Source organism: Dama dama, chromosome 17, assembly GCF_033118175.1.
Source record: "Dama dama isolate Ldn47 chromosome 17, ASM3311817v1, whole genome shotgun sequence".
Lineage (NCBI taxonomy): Eukaryota > Metazoa > Chordata > Mammalia > Artiodactyla > Cervidae > Dama > Dama dama.
In genome coordinates, this window is record NC_083697.1 from 20,361,783 (window position 1) to 20,388,502 (window position 26,720).

A 26,720-nucleotide genomic window follows, 5' to 3' on the forward strand; every position below is an offset into this window, starting at 1 on the left:
TATTTTCACAGTTAGCTACTAAAATAGGATTGAAAGCATTTGAAGTAAAATCAACAAAATTCTTTTAAAAAGTGAAAAGCAACAAACAGTAAACAGGATTGCTAAACAGTTAAATAAATTTAATTAGTAACATGACAGACCATTCAATTATTTTGAAAAGCAGAAGGCAGATGATGAAATTGCACTTACTTCTGAAGCAGCTCAGACGCAGCCTATCATTCCTATGCCTTTCTCATAAGCGTTTACAAAACAGTTTCTCACCTCCCCTCACAAAAAGGCTCAGCACAACCATTTATACATTCTAATTGGTTTGTAACATTTGGTCATAACTGACAAACAAGATCACACAATTTTTTCCTATCGTTTTTGCTGATCTGAATCATATTGCTTTAGACCAGAATCGGACAGTTCTAATACAGGATTTACAAATCCACAATACTCGGAATTGCCATTATCATCCATTTCAGCACTAACAAAGTCATTTTCCCACTCCAGCCCGTTGGAATCGTCAGAGGCTGACGTAGGATTACTCCCAGTCTTCTTGCAGCTATACTTAAGTGCTGCCCGGAGAATGTCTTCCTCTGTTTTGGAACGTTCTCTCATTGGAAGCATTCGATTCATTCCTATTATATGGGCAGAGTTATTAGAAATCTCAGTGAGGATTTAAAAACTTTATTAAAAGACTGAGACTATCAGGCTTGACCTGTGAATTAACTTAAAAAAACCAATCCTGGACTTCCCTGGTGGTCCAGTAAAGTCCAATCTTCCTTGGTTAAGACTCTTCTTAACCAAGACTCTGCCTGCCAATGCAAGGGACAAGGGTTCAATCCTTGGTCCAGGAAGATCCCACATGGCACGGGGCAACTAAGCCCGTGAGCCCCAACCACTGAAGCCTGCATGCCAAGAGCCCGTGCCCTGCAGCAGGAGAAGCCACTACGAGAAGCCGGTGCACTGCAACGAAGAGGAGCTGTATCTTGAATAAAGACCCAGTGCAGCCAAAAATAAATGTAAAAATATCTTTCAAAATTAAAGTTCTCAAAAACAACAATCCTATGGAAGACTTCTTAAGGGAAATGTTAAAGTCTAATCCTACAGTGAACATTAGCACTCAACAAAGGATGGTTTTGATGCAATACTGATAAGATGAAACTTCTGAAAAGCTGTAAGTAAAGCAGAATGGATGGAGGATTTCAATTGCTATTAGTCTTATATGGCCAAATTAGTGTGTGGGCCAAACTTCTTTCCTACCTAGATGACAATTTCATTTCCCAGAGTTGTAATAACTCTAATGATAATGATAACAATATACACATTTCTAGTACTTACTAGGTTCCAGTTAACATTGCTTGCAAATGACATATGTGAACTGATTTGGTCCTCAACCACTCTATGAAGATACATACATACAGCACGATCACTATTCCCCATTCTGAAGCTGAGGAAAGTAGGGCACAAAGAGGAAAGTGATTTACCTGAGGTCACACAGCTACAGGGGTGGTGGGGCAAGAATGTGATTCCATTCCCTTGGGCTTCAAGGTCTGTGCTCTTTTGCTATTCTGACTCTAGCATAACAAAACAGAGACATTTCTAGGGGAAACTGTTCTAGATCTAATTCTGAACAGAAAGAAACTGGTCAGTAAAGTGAAAGTAGCAAAACTCGTGGAAGAAAAAAAACATCATTCTGGCAGAATGAAGAGAGGGAGGACAGAAAAGAGACTTGAATTTGCATGTGTAGGATCAACACTAATAATAGAATTAAAATCAAGGAAAAGAGATTATAAGAGAGTAATCCCTAGACACAGTCAACAGTTTTGTTTTCTGAGCTTCAAGAATCCAATCCTACAATAATAATAATTAAAAAAATATTTAATCTATCACTGTTATGACCCCCCCCCCCCCAAATCACAGACTCAACCTAGCAAACTAAATCATCTTTGTAGACATGATAAAAATGGGAGCTGGAAATTAATATAATTTTGAGGATTTGTATTTAATTGAATAATACTATGTCTAGCGGAAGCTGAATTGTACATCATAATGTTTCTAGTGAGTTCTCTCTTCTATGAAGTCTAGTTTAATAATTCTATTATAATGGCTTGAATAATAACCTTGAAAGTCATGTTATCTAAAAATTTAATTAGTATACAGTGAGGATGACAAAAGCAGCAATTAAAAGACCTGAAAAGTCTTTAGATCAAATTGAACAAGATGTTAAAATAAAAATAAATTTAAAATTTTCTAATTGGGATCTAAATAAGAAAAATATAGGGCTGGAGAAATGGTGTTTAGTTGAGAATTAATGCAATCTTTGCTAAAGTCTTTCAGTTTCTCTACTGATAAAACTAATGGCTTGTCTAAAGGATATCTAAGGTCTACTCCATCTCAAAATTCTAAGAAATATTTAATGTTTATTATTTTTCTTAAAGTCCTGTATTTTGCAACTGGTTCTTCCTTTTTGGATTACCTATTTCTTAAAATTGGAGAAGGAAATGGCAACCCACTCCAGTATTCTTGCCTGGAGAATCCCATGGACAGAGGAGCCTGGACTGCTATAGTCCATGGGGTCGCAGAGTCGGACACGACTGAGTGACGAACACATTTCTTAAAATAAAAATAAAGGCTTGGGCCTTATTCAGTGTAAAAGCTTTAAACAAAATCCACATTTTAGCTACAATTTTGAGTACCTGCTATGTGTCACACTACATGCTGGAGGTTTTACATAAATTTCATTTAATCCTCACAATCATGTTTTCATTTGTTCAAATACTTATTGATTGCCTATTATGTGCCAAGCTTTTTTAGACCCTCAGTATATAACAGTGAATAATCATTCTTTAAAGCAGCTTTATAATTCCCTTTTTATGATGAACTGCAGCTTAGAGAGATTAAGAAATCTATCTTAAGTACTACAGCTAGAAAGACATACCAGTAAAATTCTAATTCACGTCTGTGTTATGGCTTTTGTACTACCAAAAAACCTGACAAACTGCTTATTTATTTCAGTTCAGTCACTCTGTCATGTCCAACTCTTTGCAACCCCATGGATTGCAGCACACATCATTATGAAGCAAAAGTTAATTAAGTTGCTCACAAGGGGGCAGTGATTCCTACTGAGTTAAGCGGCTGCATTACAAAAATCTTAAAATGAAAAATAACATTTTCTTTCTAAATCTCAAGAAACATTAAGAATTAAGCAACTCTCTAAACAGTTCACCAACAAATGATAATCACTAATACAATAAGAGTCTAAGAAATTTTAAAGACCTTGCATTCATTTCAGTTTAAGTAAAGTAAAGACAAAGTAGATTTCTATAAGTTAACACAAATTAAATAAAAATTTTCAGGTAAAATTTAAACATAAAATACCTTCTTCATCTTCCCATTCTAGATCTAAAGATGTGCTGTCATCATTTCCACTAGTTGATTTAGTTTTGGTCATTAAATCACAACTGCTTTCTGTATTTGGTGTCAAAACTGTGGCATCTGATGAGAGTCCTAGAATATACACCAAACCCAATTAGATATGGTGACACAATACTCCTTTACTAAAACCATTGATCTCTCTTCAAATACTACTACTCCATTTAACATCATAAAAAACAATTATTGAAATCATTAAATTGGTAAGCTTCTGTTAGAAATAGTATAAATGGTTTTCCCCCCTTTCTTTTTACTCTTTGTCATCTAGCACAGTAAATACACAAATTTAAATGAATTACAAATTTTTCAAATATGATGAACTCAATGGAAAAAGGAGGGCCAGACTCCCTATACATAACTATAGAAATAGCCTGAGATTTTTCTTTACTCTAACTCCTTTTATTTTAAAATTTATTTTATTGAAGTATAGTTGATTTATAAGGTCATGTTAATTTCTGCTGTAAAGCAAAGTGATTTAGTTATACATATATTCATATTCTTTTCTACTATGGTTTATTATAAGACATAGAATATAGTTCACTGTGCATAGAGGAGGGCCTTGCTGTTTCCACATTTTATGTATAACAGTTTGAATCTGCTAGTCCTAAATGCCCACCCCATCTCTCCTCCACCCCTCCTCCCCCTTGGCAACCACAAATCTGTTCTCTATAGCTCTGAGCTTGTTTCTGTTTCTCCAACTCCTTTAAAAAAGTAAAAATAAAACTGTATATTTAAGAGCTAGTTATTTGGGAAACACAAATTGAAGGGCAGGAAGTTCGAGAAAAACAGTCAGGATCTTCCATTATCTGTTTAGTGTGGCATAAAATAACCTTAAAATGTACCCACATATTTTAAAAGACTTACTACTACTTCGAAAAACTTCATACTGTGACTTTATATTTCTCAAACAAGATTCAAAGTCATCTTCTGGTCCTGGACTGTAATAAAAGTGAATTTTTTTTATATATTCATAGTCAATACAACATAATGCAGGCTAAAGTTAAATGATGCCATTTTGATTAGAAAAGGTATATTCCACACAAATTCATAATTACTTACAATCAGAATACCCTAGTCAAAACAGGTCTTACTTTTCTTAATACTAGCAATAAACTGAAAATAATATTGGTAAGATTTTGGTTAGTCTTGAAGTCAAATCCAAAACTTAGCCATAAGTCTAACTTTATAATTTACATTACTGAAGCATGAACGAGGTTCTTTGGATGAGCAGGAAACACTCCTGGAAACGTGACACTGAAATTACATCTTCTAAAAAATGATCACACATGAACTTTATTTTAAGAAAAGAGCTAAGGAAAACACAAACAAGCAAGGCATAAATAATCTATCCAAAGCTATTTCAATGTGTTATTGCATCATATTCTATATGAAAGATGTAATCACTCTTAGGAATGCAATAAAGTTAATTTAAAATAAATAATGATGATTTTCCAACATAAAGAAACAATGTTCTCAGTATCTTACAAGACAGTATCTTCGAGAAACAACTGTTCTTTTTACGGAGCACACACACACGAACATGTATACAAACATCCAGAGGTGAAATGCGTTCTGTTTAGAAATAATATTTCCTACCACAAAGGGAAGAAGTATGTTTCATTATTTACCTTTGATATTCTCCATTGCTGGAAGCATGGCATCGCTGCACAGCTCTCTGCCTTTCTCGCTTTGGAAACATAACGCGACACAGGGTCACTCTACTGTAAAACTGTATTTTCTAAAACTATTCATCAAATGCCAAAATTTTAAAACTTAAAAAGTTACTCTATTGAAGTCTTTCTCCTTAAATTCATCGCTGTTCACTTCTATATCATCTTATTTAAGGGTGGAATTTCTCTTAATTTTTCAGTGTATAATCCTTACATGGTCAGAATATTCATAGGGTTATTAAAAATAACTTTAAAGATATTATTGGTAGCTTCCTTATTACACCTAAGAACTTCTAAGATGAGGAGCAAGAAAGTAATAGTTAAAACAGTATATGAAGTTCTATTCTGGGTGAGATAAGTAGCAATAAAATAAAAGAACTAAAAAGATCTGGCTAAGTTTACTCAGAAATAATAAAAACAAAGGATTTAGAAAACCTGTCAAGAGTTGTGGCTCTGACAGTTATTAGTTGTATGTCCCTGGCATGTCCTATATTTTTTGTTTCTTCATCTGTAAATTACAGACGGCTATAATACTGCCCTAGCAAATTCATAGGGCTTTTGTGAAAGTCAAATGAATTTGCATAATGTGTATCCTCTGTGTCAGTGGATGCTGTACAGACTGCATGTGTTCCCATATCTATTTATTCAAGAAGAAAAGAACTCAAGAACTCGAATAGATTCTGCACATGGAATCCTTTTTAGTCTTTAAAAGGCAAGCAGCAGAGAATTATAGTAGAAAGAGATGGTTAAATTAGAATCAGAAAAATATTTATTTTCTTAGTAAAAGGTAGTTAATTTAAAAACTTTTCCATTATTTAGAACTTACTAAACAAAATAAAACTCCCTCATATAATCTGATTAATCTGTCAAAACACCAAAAACAGGAGAAAGAGAGATAAAGAGCACATGTCACACGGAAATCACACAGAAACATGATACATGATTTTTTAGTTTCTCTAAGCTACAATAATTATTATGCGACATAACCCTTGTACTGCACTTCAGCTCACACCGCAGCAGAGTTCATGCGGGCAAAAGATGGTGGAAGACACGAAGCAGAAAACTGGCTAAGCAATGCCTGAACACTGGCTCTGCCATTTATTAGCTGTAGGATCTTAAGTTATTTAGTATCTCTGTCCCTTGGTTTCATCACCTGTGAAATGGGGATTAAAAACACTATCTTTCTCCCAGGATTGTTGTGAGGATTAAATAAGGTAAAACATGTAAACTAATCAAAACAGTTCCTGCCAGGGCTCCATGAATGTCTGATATTAAGCTTGTCTGGCATTATGAGAATGCCATATTTGAATACCACATGGTAAATTATGATAAAACTGTTGTTTTCTCTGATAATATGTCAAAGATTTTCCAAGACCAAAATTGTCAATCTCCCAAAGACAAAAGTACGAAGATAAAAAATATAGTATTCCTATGTGGCGAAATCACTTATCAAGAAATTGTTGGGGGCGAAAAAAAAAAAACTTCACAAAAATAAACTTAAAAATGCTGCAGAAATTGTATTTAAAGGTCAGTTTTGCAGTGTTTCATCAAAGAGTATATTTATTTTTCCAAAAGAATACTGAATTTTGGAGAAGTAAGTTTCATCTTTGGGATAAACAAGAATTGGTGTTGTTCAGTCATTAAGTGGTGTCCAACCCTTTTGCAACACCATGGACTGTAGCCCGCCAGGCTCCTCTATCCATAGGATTTCCCAGGCAAGAATACTGGAGTGGGTTGTCATTTCCTTCTCCAGGGGATCTTCCTGACCCAGGGATTGAACACGTGTCTCCTGTATTGGCAGGCGGATTCTTTACCATGGAGCCACCTGGGAAGCCCTAACAAGAATTAGCTTCTCCTAATTTAAAGCCAAACAATGCTCAATGTCAAGTATAAAATTTGATGCTATTTCTAGTGTTAAAGACCCACTAATTTGCCTTTAAAATTCCTAAGAGTATAGGAATAAATACATTCATTGTTAAACAAGAAGCCCTTGATTCTAGGGGAAAAAATGTCCCAACTAAGACCTGTCAGAGAAGATCAGGAGAAAAGCAGCCCTAGTGTATGCTGGGGTCTCGTCCCCTCACCTCCAAGAGCTTTCGCTGCTTTGCTGCCCTGGCTGCGTCACGCTGGGCAGCGTATAAAGCTTCTTCTTCTAGTCTTAACTTCTCTTCTCGTAAGGCTAACTGTGCATGAACAAAACATAAGGATTAACAAAAATCAGAACCTGTCTGACTGCTCTAGAAATAAAATGCTTCTATTTATAAAATAAAAAGAAATCATTAAAAAAAGAATTGAGCTCTACAAAGCATGACAGAATTGAACTTTTTGTGGTTTATTTCAATTTCTCTTTTTACAAAGTATTTCAAATAGTATGAAACATAGTACTGAATTCTTAAAAGTTGAGTTATAAAGTAGAGCATCTAGTTTGCATAAATAAAAGACTATTTCTTTCTTTAGAATATGCAGTGATCTTCATTCTCAACAATCATTCCAATGCCTATCACCCTACTTAGTTTATTATTTGGGCCCTTGTTAGTTCAAGGTCTTCAAAACTAAGGTCAATCATATCATTTTCTACCAAAGTGAAGTAAGCTTTCACAAAGTTCATGTCACATTGATACATATGTCCTGAATTTTATTACTATCATTAAAAAATTAATTCCAAATTTAAGTTCCTGCCATTCATAGTAGCATATAAACTGCTTTAGTGATAATCTGTTGCAAGTCAAATCAAATTTAAAAATCAAATTCCAACACAATATTTTTATTTAGCCTAATATTAGCATCTATTGTGTAGCTTAAGTTAATGCTGTTGAAATCATTAATTGGAAATAATTTAGCATTAAATAGATACCAAACAGACTATTTTAAAATGTATAATGGAATATGACTAATTCCATTTAGTTTAATGAATAGCAAAACTATAATTACAGGCCATTTCTGTAAATATACTAAAATAAACAGAACATTTATGACTGTTAGAAGTACTTAGTTCACTTACTAAGAGTAATTAAATCCAAGACTAACAGAAAGATTTAAAAAAATGAACCACTTATTGTGAAACACAATCATTTTTTAGTTTTAAACACGAAGGTTCAGGTAGTTTACCACAGTGCCTAATTGTGAGTTCAGAAGATCATTTTCAGAAGGATGTATTCTCTTCACTTACTGGCAGCATATGATTGCTGATAAATTAAACCAAACTAAGCCAAATTATTATAGGCTGGAATAATTTTTTAACTTTTAAATAACTTTTATCTGCATATATCTAAATTTAGGTCCAATGACTATTCATATGCAATATATTATTTAATAACACCTTTCTCCTATAAACAGAGACATGATAAAATATACTTAAGCAACATAAGACTAATCACCTCTTTTTGGATTTTCATATCCAGATCTTTCTGCTTTTCAACAATAGAATCATAATGCTTCTCTCTCAGGTCAACAATTTCTTCCTCAGTAAGAGGCCTACACAGAAAAATGAGGGAGAGAAAGAAAATGGAAAAAAAAAAAAAAAAACAGTGCTGGTAAATTCAAGTTTAAATAAAACACTCAAAAATCAGTGAAATTCTGAAATTTTACTGTTAACAATGTACTAAAGCAATTCAATGCTGATTTCAACTCAAGAGTAAAAAAAAAAATCATACATTCTAATACTTTTTTTAATGTACTTATTTGGTACATAAGTTGAAGATGACATACTATCAAGAGTATTTTTTAGCACTACAATCAACTTTAAAGAAATGTGGACTCCATGTACCTTTACTTTGGTTCTGGTTCTTTTTGACTATATCCCAAGATGTGCATCATAAAATATAAACCTCAGTACACTATACTCTTGACATCAGCCCTCATGTCATTCTGGAATTCTTAACTCTCTTACCCACTGCCCTCCTATTTATCCTGCTCAATCCCCCTGGCCACCTCAGGCCCTTGATCCTTCCCTTTTCTCTCTTGTTTATCTATCCTGATCATCTTCTGGCTTCACTTCACTTACTACCAGTATGATCCCATGGCAAATCTGAAGTACTTTCTTACCCACACATTCACCTTCTTGCATAACCTTCTTTATGCCTTATTCACCCAGATTACTCATTGTCTGACTTTGGATCATTTCCAAGATTAGCTCTTCCTGCTGATAGCTGCTAGAAAAAAATCAAACATACACTTGGGCCTCTACCCCTAGCAATAACCCTTTACTTATACGTGGCCAACTTCCTCTCATATATTATGCTAATTACTTCAAAATCTTCACATACACACTCTTTAAGTTCCTCATGCAGACTCTTTTCTCTTAGAAGTCAATTTCACCCCACTATGAGACATGACGAAACATGTCTCCAACCATCAAATCCCTCCATTTCTCACCAGTCCTCCTCTTACCTAGGTCTACCCTCCCTTCTCTCCTCTCTTTCCTCTACAGAAGTGCCATTCCTTAATTTGTTCAGGGTCACCCACCCTGCTTATACTTGATTCACTCGTCACTGGTGCTACTCCTGTCCCACCGCACTCCAGAGAATTCTGGGACACTGACCATCAACCGGCACCTCTCTTAAGTCTGCTCTTCTTATCTGTTTTCACCTCTCTTCCTTGTGAAGATGGGGAAGAAAGGAAAGAAGAAAGAAGGAAAAACGTTCAATTGATCTATACCTGTCTCTAACTACTGCTCCTTCTCTTTCCCATTTCAGCCAAAATGTCTGAAATTAAGTCTGACTGACAGCACAGCAGGCAGATGCTATGTGTCAGGTTTGCTTTTATGTGCTTTGCATATACTAATTTTAACTCCTGCAACAACCCTGTAAGGTAGATAGATAAGGGAAATGAGACAAAGACAGATTATGTTGAAGTAAGTCATATAGTTCATGGCAAAGCTAGAATTTGAACCCAAGCAGTCTAGCTGCTTGCTCTTAACTACTGTGTCTCTCTTACCTCTGCCTTCTCACTTCCCGTTCTCCCATCAAACAAGGGCAGTCTGCCTATGCCTTCATTACCAGGTAATCAATGGCTTCTGTGTTGCCAAATATAATAGAGAGTTTCAAGTCCTTATACTATTACTTCAGTTTCCTGTGGCAGTGCTGGCCATTCCCTCCACTCCATCTGTTAGTCTGTCTCCACCTCCTTCCTTGGCCTTCTGTGCTCTCCTGATTGCTTTTGCCCACTGCTTCTTGATTGTCTTCTGAATCCTCTTCTAGTGTCTGTCTATTCAATCCCCAAACCACTAAACCAATGCTCTCTCTCCATGATCCAACCCCCCCACCTCCTCATCTTCTCCAACCTTAGGTCTTGATAATTATCATGGTTTTAACCAGCAATGTATATAGTAATGTCTCCTCCTACATGTGTTTCTCTAGCCCTAACTTCTGCTGGGCCTTTTTTTTTTTTTTTAAGTGTTTTGAGGTATTGTTTATACAAAGTGAAAAACATGATTAGTGAAACAAGTTTCAGAATGTCATTAAGGAAGGAAAAGGGGTATAAAGTTTAAAAAATTCAAGGAAATGTACTTATCAGTCTTAATAGTTTTTTAAACTAAAATATACATAAAAACTTAGGTTCAATAAGAAAGCACTTAGGCACATTAAAATCTTCAATGTTCAAAACAATCTTTTGAAACGTTATTATTTATCTCAATCTTACAGAAAGAAATAACCAAGGTCCTGAAATGTAAACTGTTCAGTGCATCAAAGCAAGCAGATGACACAGTCTGGATTTTTAGAAGCTTATTATAGTTTATATAGAAGTCGTTTGTTTAAAAAAAAAAACACCACCTTACCTATGACTGCTTCCTGGGCTTTCTCCCTGTACAAGAATTAATTAAACAATTACACAAATTTTACTAGCTGAATTCTATTTAAGGCAAGCCAATAAAATTTTTATTTAGTCAAAATATTTTCTGCTTATCTATCTTTAACAGATATCATTACTAAAAGTGTTTTAAACAAAAAGCTTTAACATTTTACTATTCCTCAAAGGCAGAATTTACTTTAATATCAATCTTAATTAAAAAGCAACCAATTGCTGAGCATTTCCTAATTTTTTAATAACAAATATTTACTATATACCAAATGAACTTCTGGGTTCAAGATGGTACTAGACAAACATACTTGCTATGCTCTGATCACTTACAACTGATCATTATTCGCAGATTCCAAAACTGCAAATTCACCAATGAGCTAAAATTTATTTGTAACATCAAAACCAATACTCGCTGCACTCCTGTGGTCATTCATGAGCAAGAACAGAGCAGCAGACTCTAAGCTGCCTGACACGCACATTCCCAGCGAAAGCGGCAGGTGACGCTCCGCCGTCCTGTCTCAGCAGTCTTGCCCTCTTTGCAGCCTATGCAGTGCCACTTTTTTGCGCTTTTTTTTTGTTGCTGATTTTGCTGTTTAAAATGACCCCCATGTGTAGTGCTAAAGTGCTATCTATTGTTCCTAATCACACGAGAAGTTATGATATAGTTTATGGAGAAAATATATGTGTTAGATAAGCTACATTCAGGCATAATTTATTAAGCGCTGTGCATAGTGAGTTCAAAGTTAATGAATCAATAGTATACATTAAAAATAAGATGTCAAACAGAAACACAAAACAAGGTTATACATTGTTAGCTGATAAAAGGTGATCGGAAAAAAAAAAGAAAAAAAAAAAAAAAAAAGGTGATCGGAAGCTTGCAGGAAGCTAATGCTGTATTTTCCCTAGGAGTAGTGTTCTGGTATTCACTAATAGAGCATTCACGGCAACTTTATAGAACATAATTACCACGAACTTATGCATTTCTTACATATTTGAGCTATTCACATCCCACAATTAAAATATATGACTAAGTAACTGCAGAAAGAAAATTCCAAATGGTCCACATCAACTTAGGAAAAAGCACTACAAAGCAGGACATGACATTCAATTAAACCAAACACTACGACCTGAGAGAGGAACAGACTGGTCAGCAAACACTCAAACCAACAAAACGCACCTTAGGAAAACACAAGGAATCACATTAAAAAAAAAAAGTAGTAAAATCTGAGGATGAATTGTATTGAAAGTTAAGAGAACTCTTACATTTAGTACTTGTCAGAAAGTTTAAAAATACCATGTTAAGTGTTTGTTTAAAAAAATACACAAAATTAAAGTTATTACTGAAAAGGGAAAGAAACTAGATTCTATGAAACATTAAAACTATTTGGGAGAAATTTTACTGGGAAAACAAAAGGTTAAAAGATAGTTTCTCAAATATGTTCTATCAGATGATAATAAATAGGTATTACTATTTTAAAAATGGATTTATACCCAAATTAATTTGGGAAATGCTAAATTGGACAGGTTGAAATAATTTTTAACAGTTCTTGAACAATTTCTTTATTAGTTCCTCTCAGAATCTTTAATATGCTAGTTTACACTGGGACCAGTATCCTGTACACACTATGGGAAGTGCTGGGCTAAAGAATAATTTAAATTTGGTGTAATATATTTTCCTCTTTCCTCAGAAAACAAAAATCATAAAGAAAGACAAAACCTGCAATGCTCTTCTATATGCATTCACTTTAGAGATGTGAGAAGTAGGCTCAAGGAAGGTTTTGTAATTTGCACAAACTCATATAATTAGTAAAAATGGAAATTAACACACAAAACTCTAACTATATCAGTGCCTAAGAAACATATACCATATTGCACTAATTCTAAAATGTGGTTTTTTTTTTCCATTTTAACATTTCTGTACTTGGGATGCATCTTAAAATTGATTTTTAGATGAGGTGAAATGTAAAAATAAACAAAAAGAAAACTGATGAAAAGATAATGGCTAAAGTCAGAAAGTGATTGTAAAACAAACATACAAATTCTACCCTCAGAAATTTGTGAAAACTATGGGTCAAAGAATGGTTTACTCTGGATCATTGAGGAATTTAACCTACTTAGTGGCAAAATGTTAGAAATATCTTTTTTAGAAGTTCCTCAAGTTCTACAGAATACTGTAAAAACCTGTTTTAAATATATGTATATATAAACACATATGTAAGTTATAGATGAAACTATATATATTATATACATATGTGGTATTTTACAGAGGCTGTTTAAACATATATAGTGTTACATATGTTTCATCATAGAAAATTCTGAGTAATCTGCTAATATAAATTAGTAAGAGAAGGAAATAAGGGACTAAAAAGTAAAAATAAAAACTAAAATGTTAAAAATTCTAAAAGAAAAGATAACATAATGAAAATGTTAAAAAATAATTGTCAGAACTAGTGAGATGCTCTATGAGAACAAATTAGATTTTGTACTACTGTGAAAATACTTACTTCATCACTTTCTACTAGATTCTCAAACTGAAACAACAAGAAAGAAAGTGTTAGGATGAATATTTATCTAAGGTCTCACAAAATATTTTAAGTAGTAAAATGTGAGGATGAATTGTATTGAACGTTAAGCGAACTCTTGTATTTAGTTAGGATATAATATTAAATATTACATTTAACATTAAATATTAATCATTAATGTAACCAATAATTATGTAATGGTATAATTATTATTAATGACTACATCAATAACACAATATAATATTAATATAATATTAAATATTACATTAAACATTAAATATTACAAATATTAAATTTGTCATGTCTCACAAAAAACTTTAAGTCACTTTTTCATATCAAAAATAATATACCTTTATTTTATAAGATAAAATATATGTATCTCTTTATACACCATTTCATTTGATTTATTAAACAAGACAGCCAAGAATAAATCATTTATGACTTTTATTAAAAAAAAAATGGAAAATCACAGCAATTTTCTACATAAATCAGAAACTTATAAACCAAAACTTTCATCTGAATTAGGCGAATTGACTATTTCATGGATCTTTTAAGTCCACACTGCCAGGATTTCCTAATTCACCTGAGTTCAGAAAGAATTAATACTGTAAGTCCCTCAAGAAATAGAACTAAAAAATATTCAAGAATTTCTCTTATGTTTTTATTTATTCATCTATTCATTCATATAACGATTCACTGAAAATCAAGATGGTAGTTGCTATTTCTAAATACAGTGTTTTTCTAGAGATACAAATGTAAAAATTTGATCATAATGTGATGAATGCTATCATGTCAATTGACCAAATAAAAGTCATCATGTTAAATTATATTATGAAAATATTTATACTTTAAATAGAAATAATATGATACATGACTACTTGAAAGAAAGGAAATGTATTTTACTGTTAATATTGTTTTGTTGTTTAAAGATCAAGAAAACAATGAATTCAAAATGTTTTGAACTTATATTTTGTGCTGGTTTGTAATTTATTTAAAAAAAAAAAACCTAATTCCTGGTTCACATGCTTCTTTATTTAATATAAAAGGCAGTTTTGGATTGGCTGTAAGTTCTGCCACATATAAGTATTGTAATGTAATCCAATTTCTTCACCTGTCTAAGCCTCTGATTCTCACTCATAAAGCAAGGTGACAGCCACCTGTTCAACAGAATTGTAGCAAGAATGTGCAATGACATTTATAAACTGTATGGTGAAGGCTGGTGCATAGCAGGGACTGAGCAAATGGCAGATTCTGTCATTATGTTTTACATAACAAAGAATAATCAACTCAGTGATTCTTTTTGTAGAGTTGCTTCAAATCAACTTGCTGCTTTGATTCTGTCACGCCTCTACTAGGGCAGGCCAATGGTGTCTCTAGCCTCACAGCCTACTAAGCCACTGTAACTGATAGAAGAGTACCCTCTCCCTCAGTTGTGCACGGCAGAAAAGACAAAAACAAAACATAAAAACACTACCTCTTAAGCAATTCTATTAGAAGAACAGGACCTTAATCTTCTGCAAACTTGTTTTCCCCATTCACACTTCCTCCACCACTCCAATTCTTCCCTTCTTCACCAGTATGGATAATATTGAAATATAAATAGTCCATACTAAATTTAGGTCCACATCCTTCCCCCTTAATAAAAAAAAAAAAAAAATGTCCCTCTTGCCCTTCTCAAGGTACATTTATCCAATCAGATTTACAACACTACTTACCTCTATAGTTAAGTGCTCACCTCTTGAGCATGTTCTAAAATACTTGGATCTGGGAAGAAAAACAGAATAACAACTTTAAAAATTACAATTAATGCTAAAACTGAGTTACTATGGTTTATAATAAAAATTATTTCCTCAAAAGCAACTTTAAATTCTCCAATATACAGCATCTTATAAAAAAGGAAACATTGAACTTACAAAAGAATACAGATAGTCCAGATTTTTAAATGCAGTTTAAGTGTTTAATCAACTCATAATTTTCTGTTGGTACAGTTACAAAACTTGTCATTGTAAGTTAATTTAATATATATTTATTACATAGAATAGAATAGAATACAATTAAATTTAAAATTTTATCTCATTATTTTTACTGTATCAAGAAAAATATCTTGTTAAAACACTGGTGTGTTAAATAATCTATAAGAGCATGTTCCCAATTTTGTTAAAGAAAATGTATAAACATATATGATCCCACAAAACAATAAAAATCTAAAAAGATATATGCGGTTTTGCTAAGAGTGGTTATCTCTAGATGGTTGGATAACATGCACGCATGCCAAGTTGCTTTAGTCGTGTCTCTCTGTCACCCTATGGACTGCAGCCCGCCAGGCTTCTCTGTCCATGGGAGAATCCCATGGGATTCTCCAGGCAAGAACACTGGAGTGGGTTGCCATGCCCTCCTCCAGGGGATCTTCCTGACCCAGGGATCGAACCTGTGTCTCTTACGTCTCTTGCAGTGGCAGGCGGGTTCTTTACCACCAGTGCCATGTGGAAAGCCCCGGTGGGATCATATATGTTTATACAAAACCACGCCTGCAAAAATAAGAGGAAGAAAATGAAAAACAATATACTTCATATATACATCAACCAAATAATCCATTAAATTAATTTTTCCAACTGGGGCCAAATATTGACTTTAATTTTAATTTCTCCTCACAATGTATACATATGTCAAATCACCATGATGCATACTTTATATGTCTTACAATTATGTCAATTATATCTGAATAAAGCTGAAATTTAAAAATTCTAATCATTTTTTTCTGCTCCTACTAGTGAAACTCACATGCAGTCCAAGTAAGTGTCTCTTATGTAATACCTGCTCCAAAGATATGACCACATTCCATTAACTGTATGTCTTCTAACTATTACAGTATACAACTTGGTCAGAGTCCCTCAAACTCCTTTACTACTGCAAGTGCCTGGAAATTTTAAAACTTTCACTTATAAGTGAATCCTGTTACAAGTGAATCACTTAAAACGTGGATCCTGTTATTGTCGCCTAAACTGATGGCAGAAACACCCGCCATCCTCCCATGGGGATCCAAAACTCACACTGTGGGTTCCTAATGTGTCAGGATTCTTTAACAGAAAGCACCCCTTTGGGAGATGGAAAAATCTAGGAGTTAGGACAGGTCAGAATACTTTGTATTATGTGTATATGTGTGCAGACGTGGCAGACAGGTTTAGTAAAAAAGAATGGTATATTACCATAACTTTATTATCATAAATAATAAAAAATAATTTTTCCTGTACAATCTTTATTTGCTAACAGATACAAAGCAGTTTTATTGCCCATTAAGAGATATCAGTAAAACCCAAAACATTTGGTATTATCATAATAATATTATTACCATAATAATAATATTACCGTAATAATTCATGAAACATATGCAGTGTAAACAAAGTCCTAACATTCCAGGCATCTAGTGCCCCCATTCTTCTGTCTTTCCCATTTCTCAAGTGAAAACAGAAATGAGTTGAGTTTTCCGGTAGCACTGTCTTCTGGTATTAGGACTTACGCTTAATGTGCTACATGCTCTCCCTCAGCAACCATCACTCTCTTCCTTTAAGGAAGAATTTGTCTCTGACTATATGGGGAATGAAAACACCATTATTTCCTTCAAGTTAAGAGAAAAGGTGGGTCCTCATAAGAACTTGCTCCTGTAAGTGTCAGGAACCATGTGAATCATAGAGAAATGAGTGGGGATAAAGGCACAGAGAAAGAGGGGATGTATGAATAATTATGCAATTAAAATTTGAGCCTAGGCAAGAAATGACAGCTTGGACTAGAGTGGTGTCATTGAGAGAAGTGAATAGATTAAAGAAATATTTAGAAGGTAAAAATAATCTAGTGAGGGAGATGGACTGGAAAATGCAAGGTGATGAGAAGTGTCATAATCTCAATGGGGATGTAACAGAAAAGAAGCAAGCGTCAGGAATGGAGGTGCAAGAGAAAAAATAAATGTGGTAAATCCAAGACCCAAAACTTAAATGCCAGAGGGGGAAAAGGAAAAAGGACAAAGTGGTGTAAAAAGCTGCAAAAGCCCTCTGGAATCACAGTATCACATAAAATAAAGCTGAGCTGTGAAATAACTGCTTAAAGTCACATCACATGTGCATCATGAATTTAGTCATAAGCCCTGGAGGGAAGGAGAAGATGACAAATAAAATGGGGAACAATCCACCATTGTATTCAAGAGCATGTAATTCAAGGTGCACTAATTATGAGCTGCTGAAACAGGTTCCAAAACCAATAATATAAAACAAAAGTCTATTTTCCCTCTTTTAAAACACAGTCTAGAACTCTCCAACGCAATCCTTGCACATTTCTGTACACACAATCCTCATGTCCCTGAGAGCTGTCTCTAAGTAATGTTAAGTTTCTGTACAACAATTCTACGGTTGCTAAAGATGTGAAAGTTGACTCAAGTATGTAAAGGATATTAAAGAGGTAGAAAAGATAGGCTATCCTACTCCACAAATGATCATGGTAAGTAAAAGAACTTGTAAGAGTCTGAAAGTAAAGGAGTACCAAAGTGGTGATTCTCGTATATATATCTATTTATCAGTGTTATCAAGGCAGATATCAAGACAATCATTTATTTATGACAAAATCAGTCTCATCAAGAATAGAATGGAAATACAGTTTTTTAATGCTTCTACATGTTATTTTGCAAAGCAGGCAAATACTCTTATATCAAAGTGACTTAAGTAAAAGATAACTTAAAAATCCTCATAAATCCTACATTCTTGTAGTTCCTTTTCTTCATATTCTACTGTATAATATCTGTTAAAATAATAGTCTTTCCTTGTATCTTCTGTTTGACATTATAAATAATTAATGAAGAATCATGGTAAATTTGTTCCATAGTCTATTAAAAATTAAAAGCTCCCCAGGACTCTTCTTTTCTGGACAGAGGATTGGAAAGGTTAGAGAGAGAAGCCCTGGCAAAAACTATTACATTGACAATGATGGACAAATCATTTTTCAAGTAGTATCAAATACTTCAATGAAGGTTTAACCATTCAAATCTCAAGAAATAATCCACCAACAGATTTTCCAGGTAAGAACAGTGTCAACATTGGTGGTAATAATAAAGTAATAATATTTACTGTTAAATAAGTCCCTCCCTAATGAAGGCAAATTTAGGAAGAATGGATGTTCAAAAAACTTATGTTCCTTGGAAGAGAAGAGGCAAATTGTTCTGCTAAACATGTTGAAGACAGAAAACATGGATTAAAAAAAAAAGTCACTGTCCTTTAAGAGAAGCCTGACTTAGAAGAAACCAATAACCAGAAGGGACCTTAGAGGTCTTTTCTTTCTTTCTCATTCATCTTCTGCAGTCTTATGAGCAGCATCTGAAATTGTTGACCACCTTCTTCTTTTAAAAACTGTTGCCGCTTAATGTGTCCATGATTTTGAACCTTCTAATTCTTCTTACTTCCCTGGATGAATGACAGACATAGCTATGTATTTATATTTAAAATATAAAAATGAGTAAAAATTGACCCATGATTCAGGAGATTTACAGTCTAATGGGACAGACACATAGGTGAATTAACAACCACCATGCTCTGAAAGGGCTATGTTCTCAAGAAGAGATTCAAAAATCAGCTGAAGAAGAAGGAATCAGCCAGGCCCCCAGTAGTGGAAAGAAATGTTTAGGGAGCAGCAGTAGCTACCAAAGGCGAAGGGGAATGAAAAGATCAAGACTGTATACATTAATTCTGTCAACAAGTATTTACTAAACATCTACATATTAAGCATATAACCTGGAGTTGGGTAGTCAATGGTAAGCAAAGAAAGCATGAATGTATTCCTTTACACCGAGAGCACAAAAAGAACATTAATCAAATAAGCACACTACTGCAGGTATAATTATAGCCTGAGGAACTGCTGACAAGATAAGGAAGATGGCTCCATTATGGTGAGAACTTATCCTCGGACTGGGAAGAGTTCTGTGGGAAATAATCCTTGAAATGGCAACAAAAAGATGAGTAAGTAGGATTTATCTAAGTAAATAAGGAAGAAATAGACTCAAGGAAGAGTGTGACAAAATGAGGCAAAAACAAACAAAAAAGGCAAGGAATGGATCATGTGAGGTCTTGAAAGCTACATTAAAGATTTCAGTCTTTATCCTGAAGTATGGTAAACCATTGAAGAAAACGGTAGGAGACATTCAGAAGGTATAATCTACAAAACGTGACAACTTGGACTTGGAGAATGAGTGAAAGGGAGGACTTTAACATGTTTCTCAGATTCATGGCTTTGGTAATTCTATATCGTTTTGCCATTCACAAAGTAGGGCACAAAGTAGTAAAAATACTTGGGGTTTTAGAAAATTTGAAAAAAAAAAAAAAAGAAGTAAAGAACTGTGAGAAGAAAAGAAAGGTGAGCTCAACTTTGCAAACTGAATTTGAAGTTTGTTTGATACCCAAGGGGAAATACTCAGTAGGCAATTAAGATAATCAGGGCTCGGACTGAGATGACTGAGCTCATTAGTATGCAGGTAGTAGGTAAAACCATGTGTTTTCCTGCCATCAGCCAGGAAAAGTATATTATGGAAGACAAATATATTAAGGAGGAACAGAGGGAGATTCAGAACAGAGCCCTGGGGAGTCCTCAAGGTACCACAGAATGTCTAAGAAATTCATACTCATTTCAGGCTACTACTAGGAAGGTTTTCCTTCCTAACTTCCGAAATTCCAAGAGAAACATCTTATGCTTATATATTTCTCAAAGCTGACAAATATGCAGAAAACCAAACTGAATCTCTCAATAATGACTACTGATTACTATATTTTAGTAATACACATTATGGTAAAATATTTTAAAATTCTCATTGGTACTCTATATGGTCTCTAAAAAGAAAGTCAACACAAAACTGGTGGGATGTATGTTTCACTGTGTAATGTTTTTTCAAAGTTATGGGATAGCTTAAGAAATAAAAAAGAAGAATACGTACTGTTTCATAGATCTTACAAGTTCACAAGTAATATTCATTTGACAAACATGAGATACTAAAAATGAAGAAAGATAAAACATAGTCCCTGACCTAGAAGAGCTCTCAGCTCATACCACTGTATTTACCAGGAGGCAGCAGACGACAGTCCACAGGCCAAATATGGCCCAATGCCTGTTTCTGTTAATAAAGTTTTAATGGAACACAGTCACCTTCATTTATTTACATATTGTCTATGGCTGCTTTTGTGCTAAAATGGCAATGGTGAATGGCTGCAACAGAGATGTTATGGCCTGCAAAGCCTGAAATGTGTATTAGCTGGTCCCTTACAGAAAAAGTTTGCAATCCGTAATACACAGTAGACTTAAGCCTGTAGGAAATATTATTTCCTCAGGGAGATAATATTGTTTCAGGGGGTTAGAGCAGGTTTCACAGGGAAGGTAATATTGAAGGATAAGTAAAAGCTCACCAAGAACAGGAAAAGAAGAAAAAGATCACATACAGAAAGGCACAAGAGAGAACACTGCATGTTAGGAAAACAGAAGCAGGTAGAGCCCATTTGGTGTACAGGGCACTTGGGATATGCAAGTCAAAGAATGGCAGAGGATCCTCTCACTGATTTCCCCTGCCTATGCCCTGTTCACGTGAACAAGGAGTAAAATCTGCCGTTTTAATGCTATTCTCTAAGGGAACTATAAATGGAAAATGTAATTAGGCTGGTAAAGTAGATTAAGGCGTCTGAACTTCATACTACTCTGAATTGGAAGGTTATCATTTATCCAAAAAAAGTTAAAATACTAAGGTTTACGAATGACTTAAAGTTTTCTGAGATTAGAATAGAGTCAATGTTTTCCTTTTAATGTTATTTTGATTTATATTCCGACAACATTTTCTCAATGAGAGAACAAAGAGTGAGATCACACTCTTTACCCAAATGCAGACCTGCATATAATCCTGAGTATTCATATGGACATTATGTTGTATGTTTGAATGCCATGCAACTCATCATCTGTCACAGGAGGAAAAAAAGGCTGAGCAACTTAGTTGTAGGAAATAGTTTGCAGATGGAAATCATTAAGCCAGGGAAAGCCAAGTATGGGTTTTAGAAAGTTTAATTCCACTGACAGGAAAGGAAGATGGCCCAAAGCACAGAGATAAACAGGGAGAGGAGCCTAGAAGTCACTAAGCAGGTGCTTTGAAAGACAAAGTTTAAGGAAGAAGCACAGAGGGAGGACACAGGTTCAGTGTATATTAAGCAGAGACTGACTAGCAACTTACAGTGGTGCGCGCAGGCTCAAGCAAGTCCAATCCTTTGCAACCCCATGCACTGTAGCCCACCAGGCTCCTCTGCCCATGGAATTTGCCAGGCAAGAATACTGGAGTGGGTTGCCATTTCCTACTCCAGGGGATCTTCCCAACCCAGGGATCGAACCTGCATCTCCTGCACTGCAGGTGGATTCTTTACCCCTCTCCCCCTGGAGGACCATGAAGTTTGTAGCATAGAGACCGAATGGGAGCTGTTAAGGGAGCCCCTAATCTCTGATCAGGGGACACATGAAGCAGAAGAAGAAATCTAGGGGGGAAGAAAATGGATGATTTCAGACACTTAATGGTACATAGCTGTTAGATAGATTCTTTAGATAAGATGATATGAGGAGCCTTGGCACATCCAAGTGTATCTGTTCAGTAGACAAGTGAAAACACAGTGCTGAGCCTCTGAAAAGAACCCTGATCTGAAGATGTGAGACCACAGGAGTGGACGAAATTAAGGGAACTAAATAAAGAAAAGAAAAATTCCATATTTAATAGGCAGATAGAGTAAATACAGCCAGGATAGTCTCAAGAAAAGGAAGACAGCCTATCACACAAAATAAAGAGCCAAGTTTTTTAAATATATGCATAAGATCTTCCAGTGACAACGTATAAGATAATGAAATGAGATACGGCAATAAATGTTTATAATGCTTACATGTTTAATAAAATTTTATAATGTTTAATATAAAGCCATATGATATTAGTGGTTAAGGATAAAGGCTCTCAATTCAGAAGGACCTGGCCTGCACTCCCAGCTCTGCTATCCTGGGCAAGTTAAACTTTCTAACCGTTAATTCTCAAACTATCATGTCTCTAACAGTACGCACCTTCCTCACAGGATTGTGGTGAGGAATAAATGAGATAGTGTAAAATACTTAAGAATAGTGCCTGGAACACAGGAAGTAATCAAACGGTGGCAGTTATTATTAAAATCATTTTTACCAGGGAAAAAAAACAGAAAATCATTGTGAACTATCATCTGAAGGCAACTTTGCTGCTGGAGCCAAAAAGGCCAACACATGTTAAATATCAAAAGGATATAAAACATGACCATTTGTTTCTACAGTACATCTTAGCTGGAACCACTATGTGAAATTATATGGTAAGATAAAAATGGGAATTAAAATACAACACAACAAAATATACTGGATCTTCAGTTTGAGAAAGAAAAAACTAACATGCTAAGTGTCTATGCACCAGATTTCTCCTATCACTCAAGAAAAAAGAACTGACCAGCAGATGGAGCCCTCTAGACTATATGGGTAAGGGAAAACTCCCTATAGTGAAAAAGGATGACTCATTAGGATGTCTAAATGTTATCCCTTAAAGATATTTAAAAGATATTTAACTTCCTTTGTTTTAACCACCAAATAACTTTACTAGTAGCAAGATTTCTGACATAACACTGATATTTACATTCTGACTAGTTGACATATTCTAGAACATAAAATACCAGATTCTCTAAAATTTTACAAATTAAAAAATAGGTAATTCTGGTTTTGCACTTGGATAGTGAAAAATGAGTGATCTGACTCTGAGATACTTATGGGAAATCTACAAGTCTCAAAAACCAGGCCCTGGATTATAACGTACCCTTGTGATGCCCAGCTTAAAGTGGCCTAAGAAAGCCCAGGATTCTTCCTCTAAGGTCATCACATTGACAAACAGAAATCAAGTTTTTGTGATTGCTCCTCAACTTTTTTGTCCTTGGATGAACTACCAGTTAACTACCTAGACCTATACCTGAAAGAAAATCAGAACTACCAGGTGATTAAAACAAAAGAAACTACTAAAATGAGAGATAAAGTTTAACCTTATTTGTAAACAAAAGCAAACTATATTCACCTATCTCTGCATGTTTATCAGAAGCTCCTAAAACATAGTTAAAATGAATAAAAACAATAAGTTAATTGAAGATTCAAGTAGTGGACTGTCCAAACCTACATTTAAGGATTAAAACAGAAGGATGGATTTCATCATTATATTGTTTCAGATGACAGTGTCCACAACCCACAGACTCCCATTGCCTCAATAGAACTTGTTTGTTCAAGTCTGGCCCACAACCAAATGAGTACAGATCCCACTATTAAGATTTTATGGCACATCTACAGAAAATTAGCACTGACAATGATTCACTGATTTTTCCCTTACCTTCCCTAAGCTGCCAAGTTCACGTGCTCAGGGAGTAAAACCTGTAATTTTAATGCTATACTCTAAGGAAAACATTTTTAGTTTGTAAAATCACCATCGAAGAGCAAAAACCCCAAATCCCAAAGACACCAAATAAAGTACTCTGAAGTGAAACACGTTGTTTACTTCATTCGGGTATAAGATCCCATTTTTAATTATCCTACAATGCAACTACATATAAACAAATAAATAAAAACAATAACAAGGTCAAGGATTCTGTGACATCTAGTCCTAAGGCAAGACTATTAAGCAGCCTGACTGAATGAGAGCATCCACAAATAAAAATTGGAAGTAACTTAGATGACTTCCATTGAGAAGCTAAAACAGTTGCCATGCTCCCCCCCTGTAACAGTAATAGCCTTTAAGTTACGGAAATCAAAATACAAAACTAGGCCCAAAGTCTTTAAATCCTTACTTTTTCATTCAAGGGACACAGTGTAAAGCCCTAGCTACTCGGAATCAGAGAGGTGACACAATGCCTGAGGAACCAATGAGTAACTCATATTGGATTTACATCACCAAAAGATCCAAGCGATAAATCATTTGGCTTCAATGTATGTTGAACATCTTATTACCTAACGATGCTGGTTAAATGGGACAGATCCTGAAAACTTGGCAATCTGTTTCAGAAAGTGCAAAATTAATGTCATTTCTTATATAAAGTGGTGTGCTTCAGATTTTCAATTCTAAGTTTGAGTTCCTGGGAAATATTAGACAACAACAAAGTCAATTTCAAAGGCATTTAGGTTTTTCAATATTTTATGAAATGAACACAGAAAAATGGAATAATTATGAAATTCTATTATTCTATGTATGGTGTGAGTAGAAAAATCTATGCATATCCGATTTAATCAAGAGAACTTCAGAAGGGCTGTGATTTCCCTGGTGTCACAGTGTTTGCGGGTAGCAATCGGGGCATGGCATTCCTCTCGAAATTCCAAAAAATTAATATTAAAGAGTTACACACTGTCCCTCTTGTTACTAGCATCACGAATCTGAATGCCCACCGGAAACCTAGCAAATTGCAAACACCGAAGAATTAACTGCTCAATGTCTGGAACTTAATTTTACTCCAACATCCAAATGATTTCTACTAAAAAATACAAAAACAAACAAAAAAACCCTCCCAGAGACATCAACTTTTTGGAAGCAGATTCTTCACCTGCTCCGTCAGTGCCAAAGACAGAAATCAAATACAGAGCTACTATCACCTTCGGCAATAAACCTAAGTTCAACGCAGGGTGTGCTCAGGCTGCCGTGGATTCTCCTGCTCCACCGCCCTTTCTCGGGAGGGTGCCCCGAGCTTCCCAGACACGTTGCCTCCCGTGACTCTCTCCCCGCGTGACAGAGCGCCCAGCGGGAATCTCGCTCGGAGGCGGCAGAAGCGACACCCCACCCGCTTCTCCAGCTCTTTCCCTGGAAGGCCCCTCTAGACCAGGGCCCCACTACGACCACCCACTCGACATCCGCGCAGCCGCCAGGGTCGCGGGCCTCCCAGCCTCCTCTAAGCCAATGGGGGACTGACAGGGGCTCCCCGCCGCGGGCCGAATAGGAGGAGCCAGCGGGCGCCGGGCCCCTCCTCCCGGGGGCTTACCCTCCGCCGCCGCCTACACGCTGCAGCCGCCCCGCTTCCTTGCGGAGGAGTCCGAAGCATTGCGTCCAGCAGCAGTTCCCCATCGCATGCCGTCCAGGCGTCGCCGCTCCTCCTCCTCCCACTCAAAGCCCAAACCCAGGCCCGGCAGCCGCATCCGCGCGGCGCGAGCCGAATGGGGGCTCGGGGGTCGAGGGCGGGCCGGCCGGAGCGCGGCGGCCTGAGAGGCGAGGGCGACGGAAGGAACAAAGACAGCGATTACTCTTGCGGCCGCCGAGTCGCCGCCGCGAGAGGGAGGAGGGCCGGGCAGCGTCTGGGCTCCCTCGCCGTCCGCATGGCCCCTCGGTCGCCTCAGGCCCCCAAGCCCAGTTCGAGTGACCGCCTCCCGCCGCCGAAGGAGGGCAGTCCCCGCCCTCCGGCGCGCCCAGGCCGGCGCCTCGCCACCGACGCCGCCACACCCCCCGGCCTCTCCCGGGCCCCAATAGGCCGTTCCCTCGGCCGCCCCGCCTCCTGCGGCGACTGTCCCGACGTCACTTCCGCCAGCACTGGCGTGTGCGGTTGAATTCTTGAGCGTGTTTTTGTTCTGTTGGACCTTGACCTGACTACGAAATCTTTACACCTTGCAGTTACCCGCCTCTGGTCCCAAGAGTCTCCGGTGTCGTAGGAGCAAGGCTCAGTTTTCGAACTTTGTACCAAAGCCTTGTGAAGGGCGTACCAAAGCCTTGTGAGCCCCACGTCAAGAGGGATCAGGTGTGAAGAGGGCACTTCTCTGGGAGGTGTGTGCTTAGGTTTTGTGTATATTACACCCAAAGTGGCAAATAGTCAGGGAACTGATTGTGGTTGTTTTGAAGCATCAAGGATTTTTTCTCTTTGGTTTCCACTTTGCGTTTCAGTCTCTATACTGTGAGCACTGTAGGGAAGTTTATAAACAGTACCCTACTGGCTTTGCTTTGTTTAAAATCAAATCTTCAAATAATTTCGGAGATCTAGAGGAAATAAATTAGAGGCCTAAGATAATTCAGGGACACTAGACTTACCAGTCCAAGTGTATTTTCCAGAACAGTAGTAGATGGGAAGAGATAGCTACTCTGATGCGACTTGGTTTGCCCCACTGTCCTCAAGTGTTGCTTTAAAACTGGGTTTTTGTCTCTGGTTGACCTTAAAACCGGTGTAAGGCGTAACTTAGTAAACGCATGGTCTAGTAGATAGGATGCTAACTAAGCAGAAGTGTCCATTTTTAGACTGCCTTAATT

The 26,720-nt window shown here is 36.1% G+C and overlaps 1 protein-coding gene across 2 annotated transcripts; it reads right to left on the minus strand.

The window, feature by feature from the left end:
- Positions 1-98: 98 nt before the first annotated feature.
- On the minus strand, positions 99-25,879 carry AP1AR (adaptor related protein complex 1 associated regulatory protein). 2 transcript variants are annotated; one of them, XM_061164203.1, is made up of 10 exons: positions 25,471-25,879; positions 15,127-15,175; positions 13,394-13,420; positions 10,867-10,892; positions 8,468-8,564; positions 7,175-7,273; positions 5,049-5,107; positions 4,285-4,358; positions 3,367-3,495; positions 99-623 (listed from the first exon to the last, which is right to left on the minus strand). In XM_061164203.1, the coding sequence occupies exons 1-10, from the start codon at positions 25,551-25,553 to the stop codon at positions 358-360; spliced, it is 909 nt and encodes a 302-aa protein (XP_061020186.1). In that variant the 5' UTR covers positions 25,554-25,879; the 3' UTR covers positions 99-357. The 2 variants fall into 2 exon arrangements, with proteins under 2 accessions (XP_061020186.1, XP_061020187.1); XM_061164204.1 differs by lacking the exons at positions 10,867-10,892; positions 25,471-25,879.
- Positions 25,880-26,720: the final 841 nt, after the last annotated feature.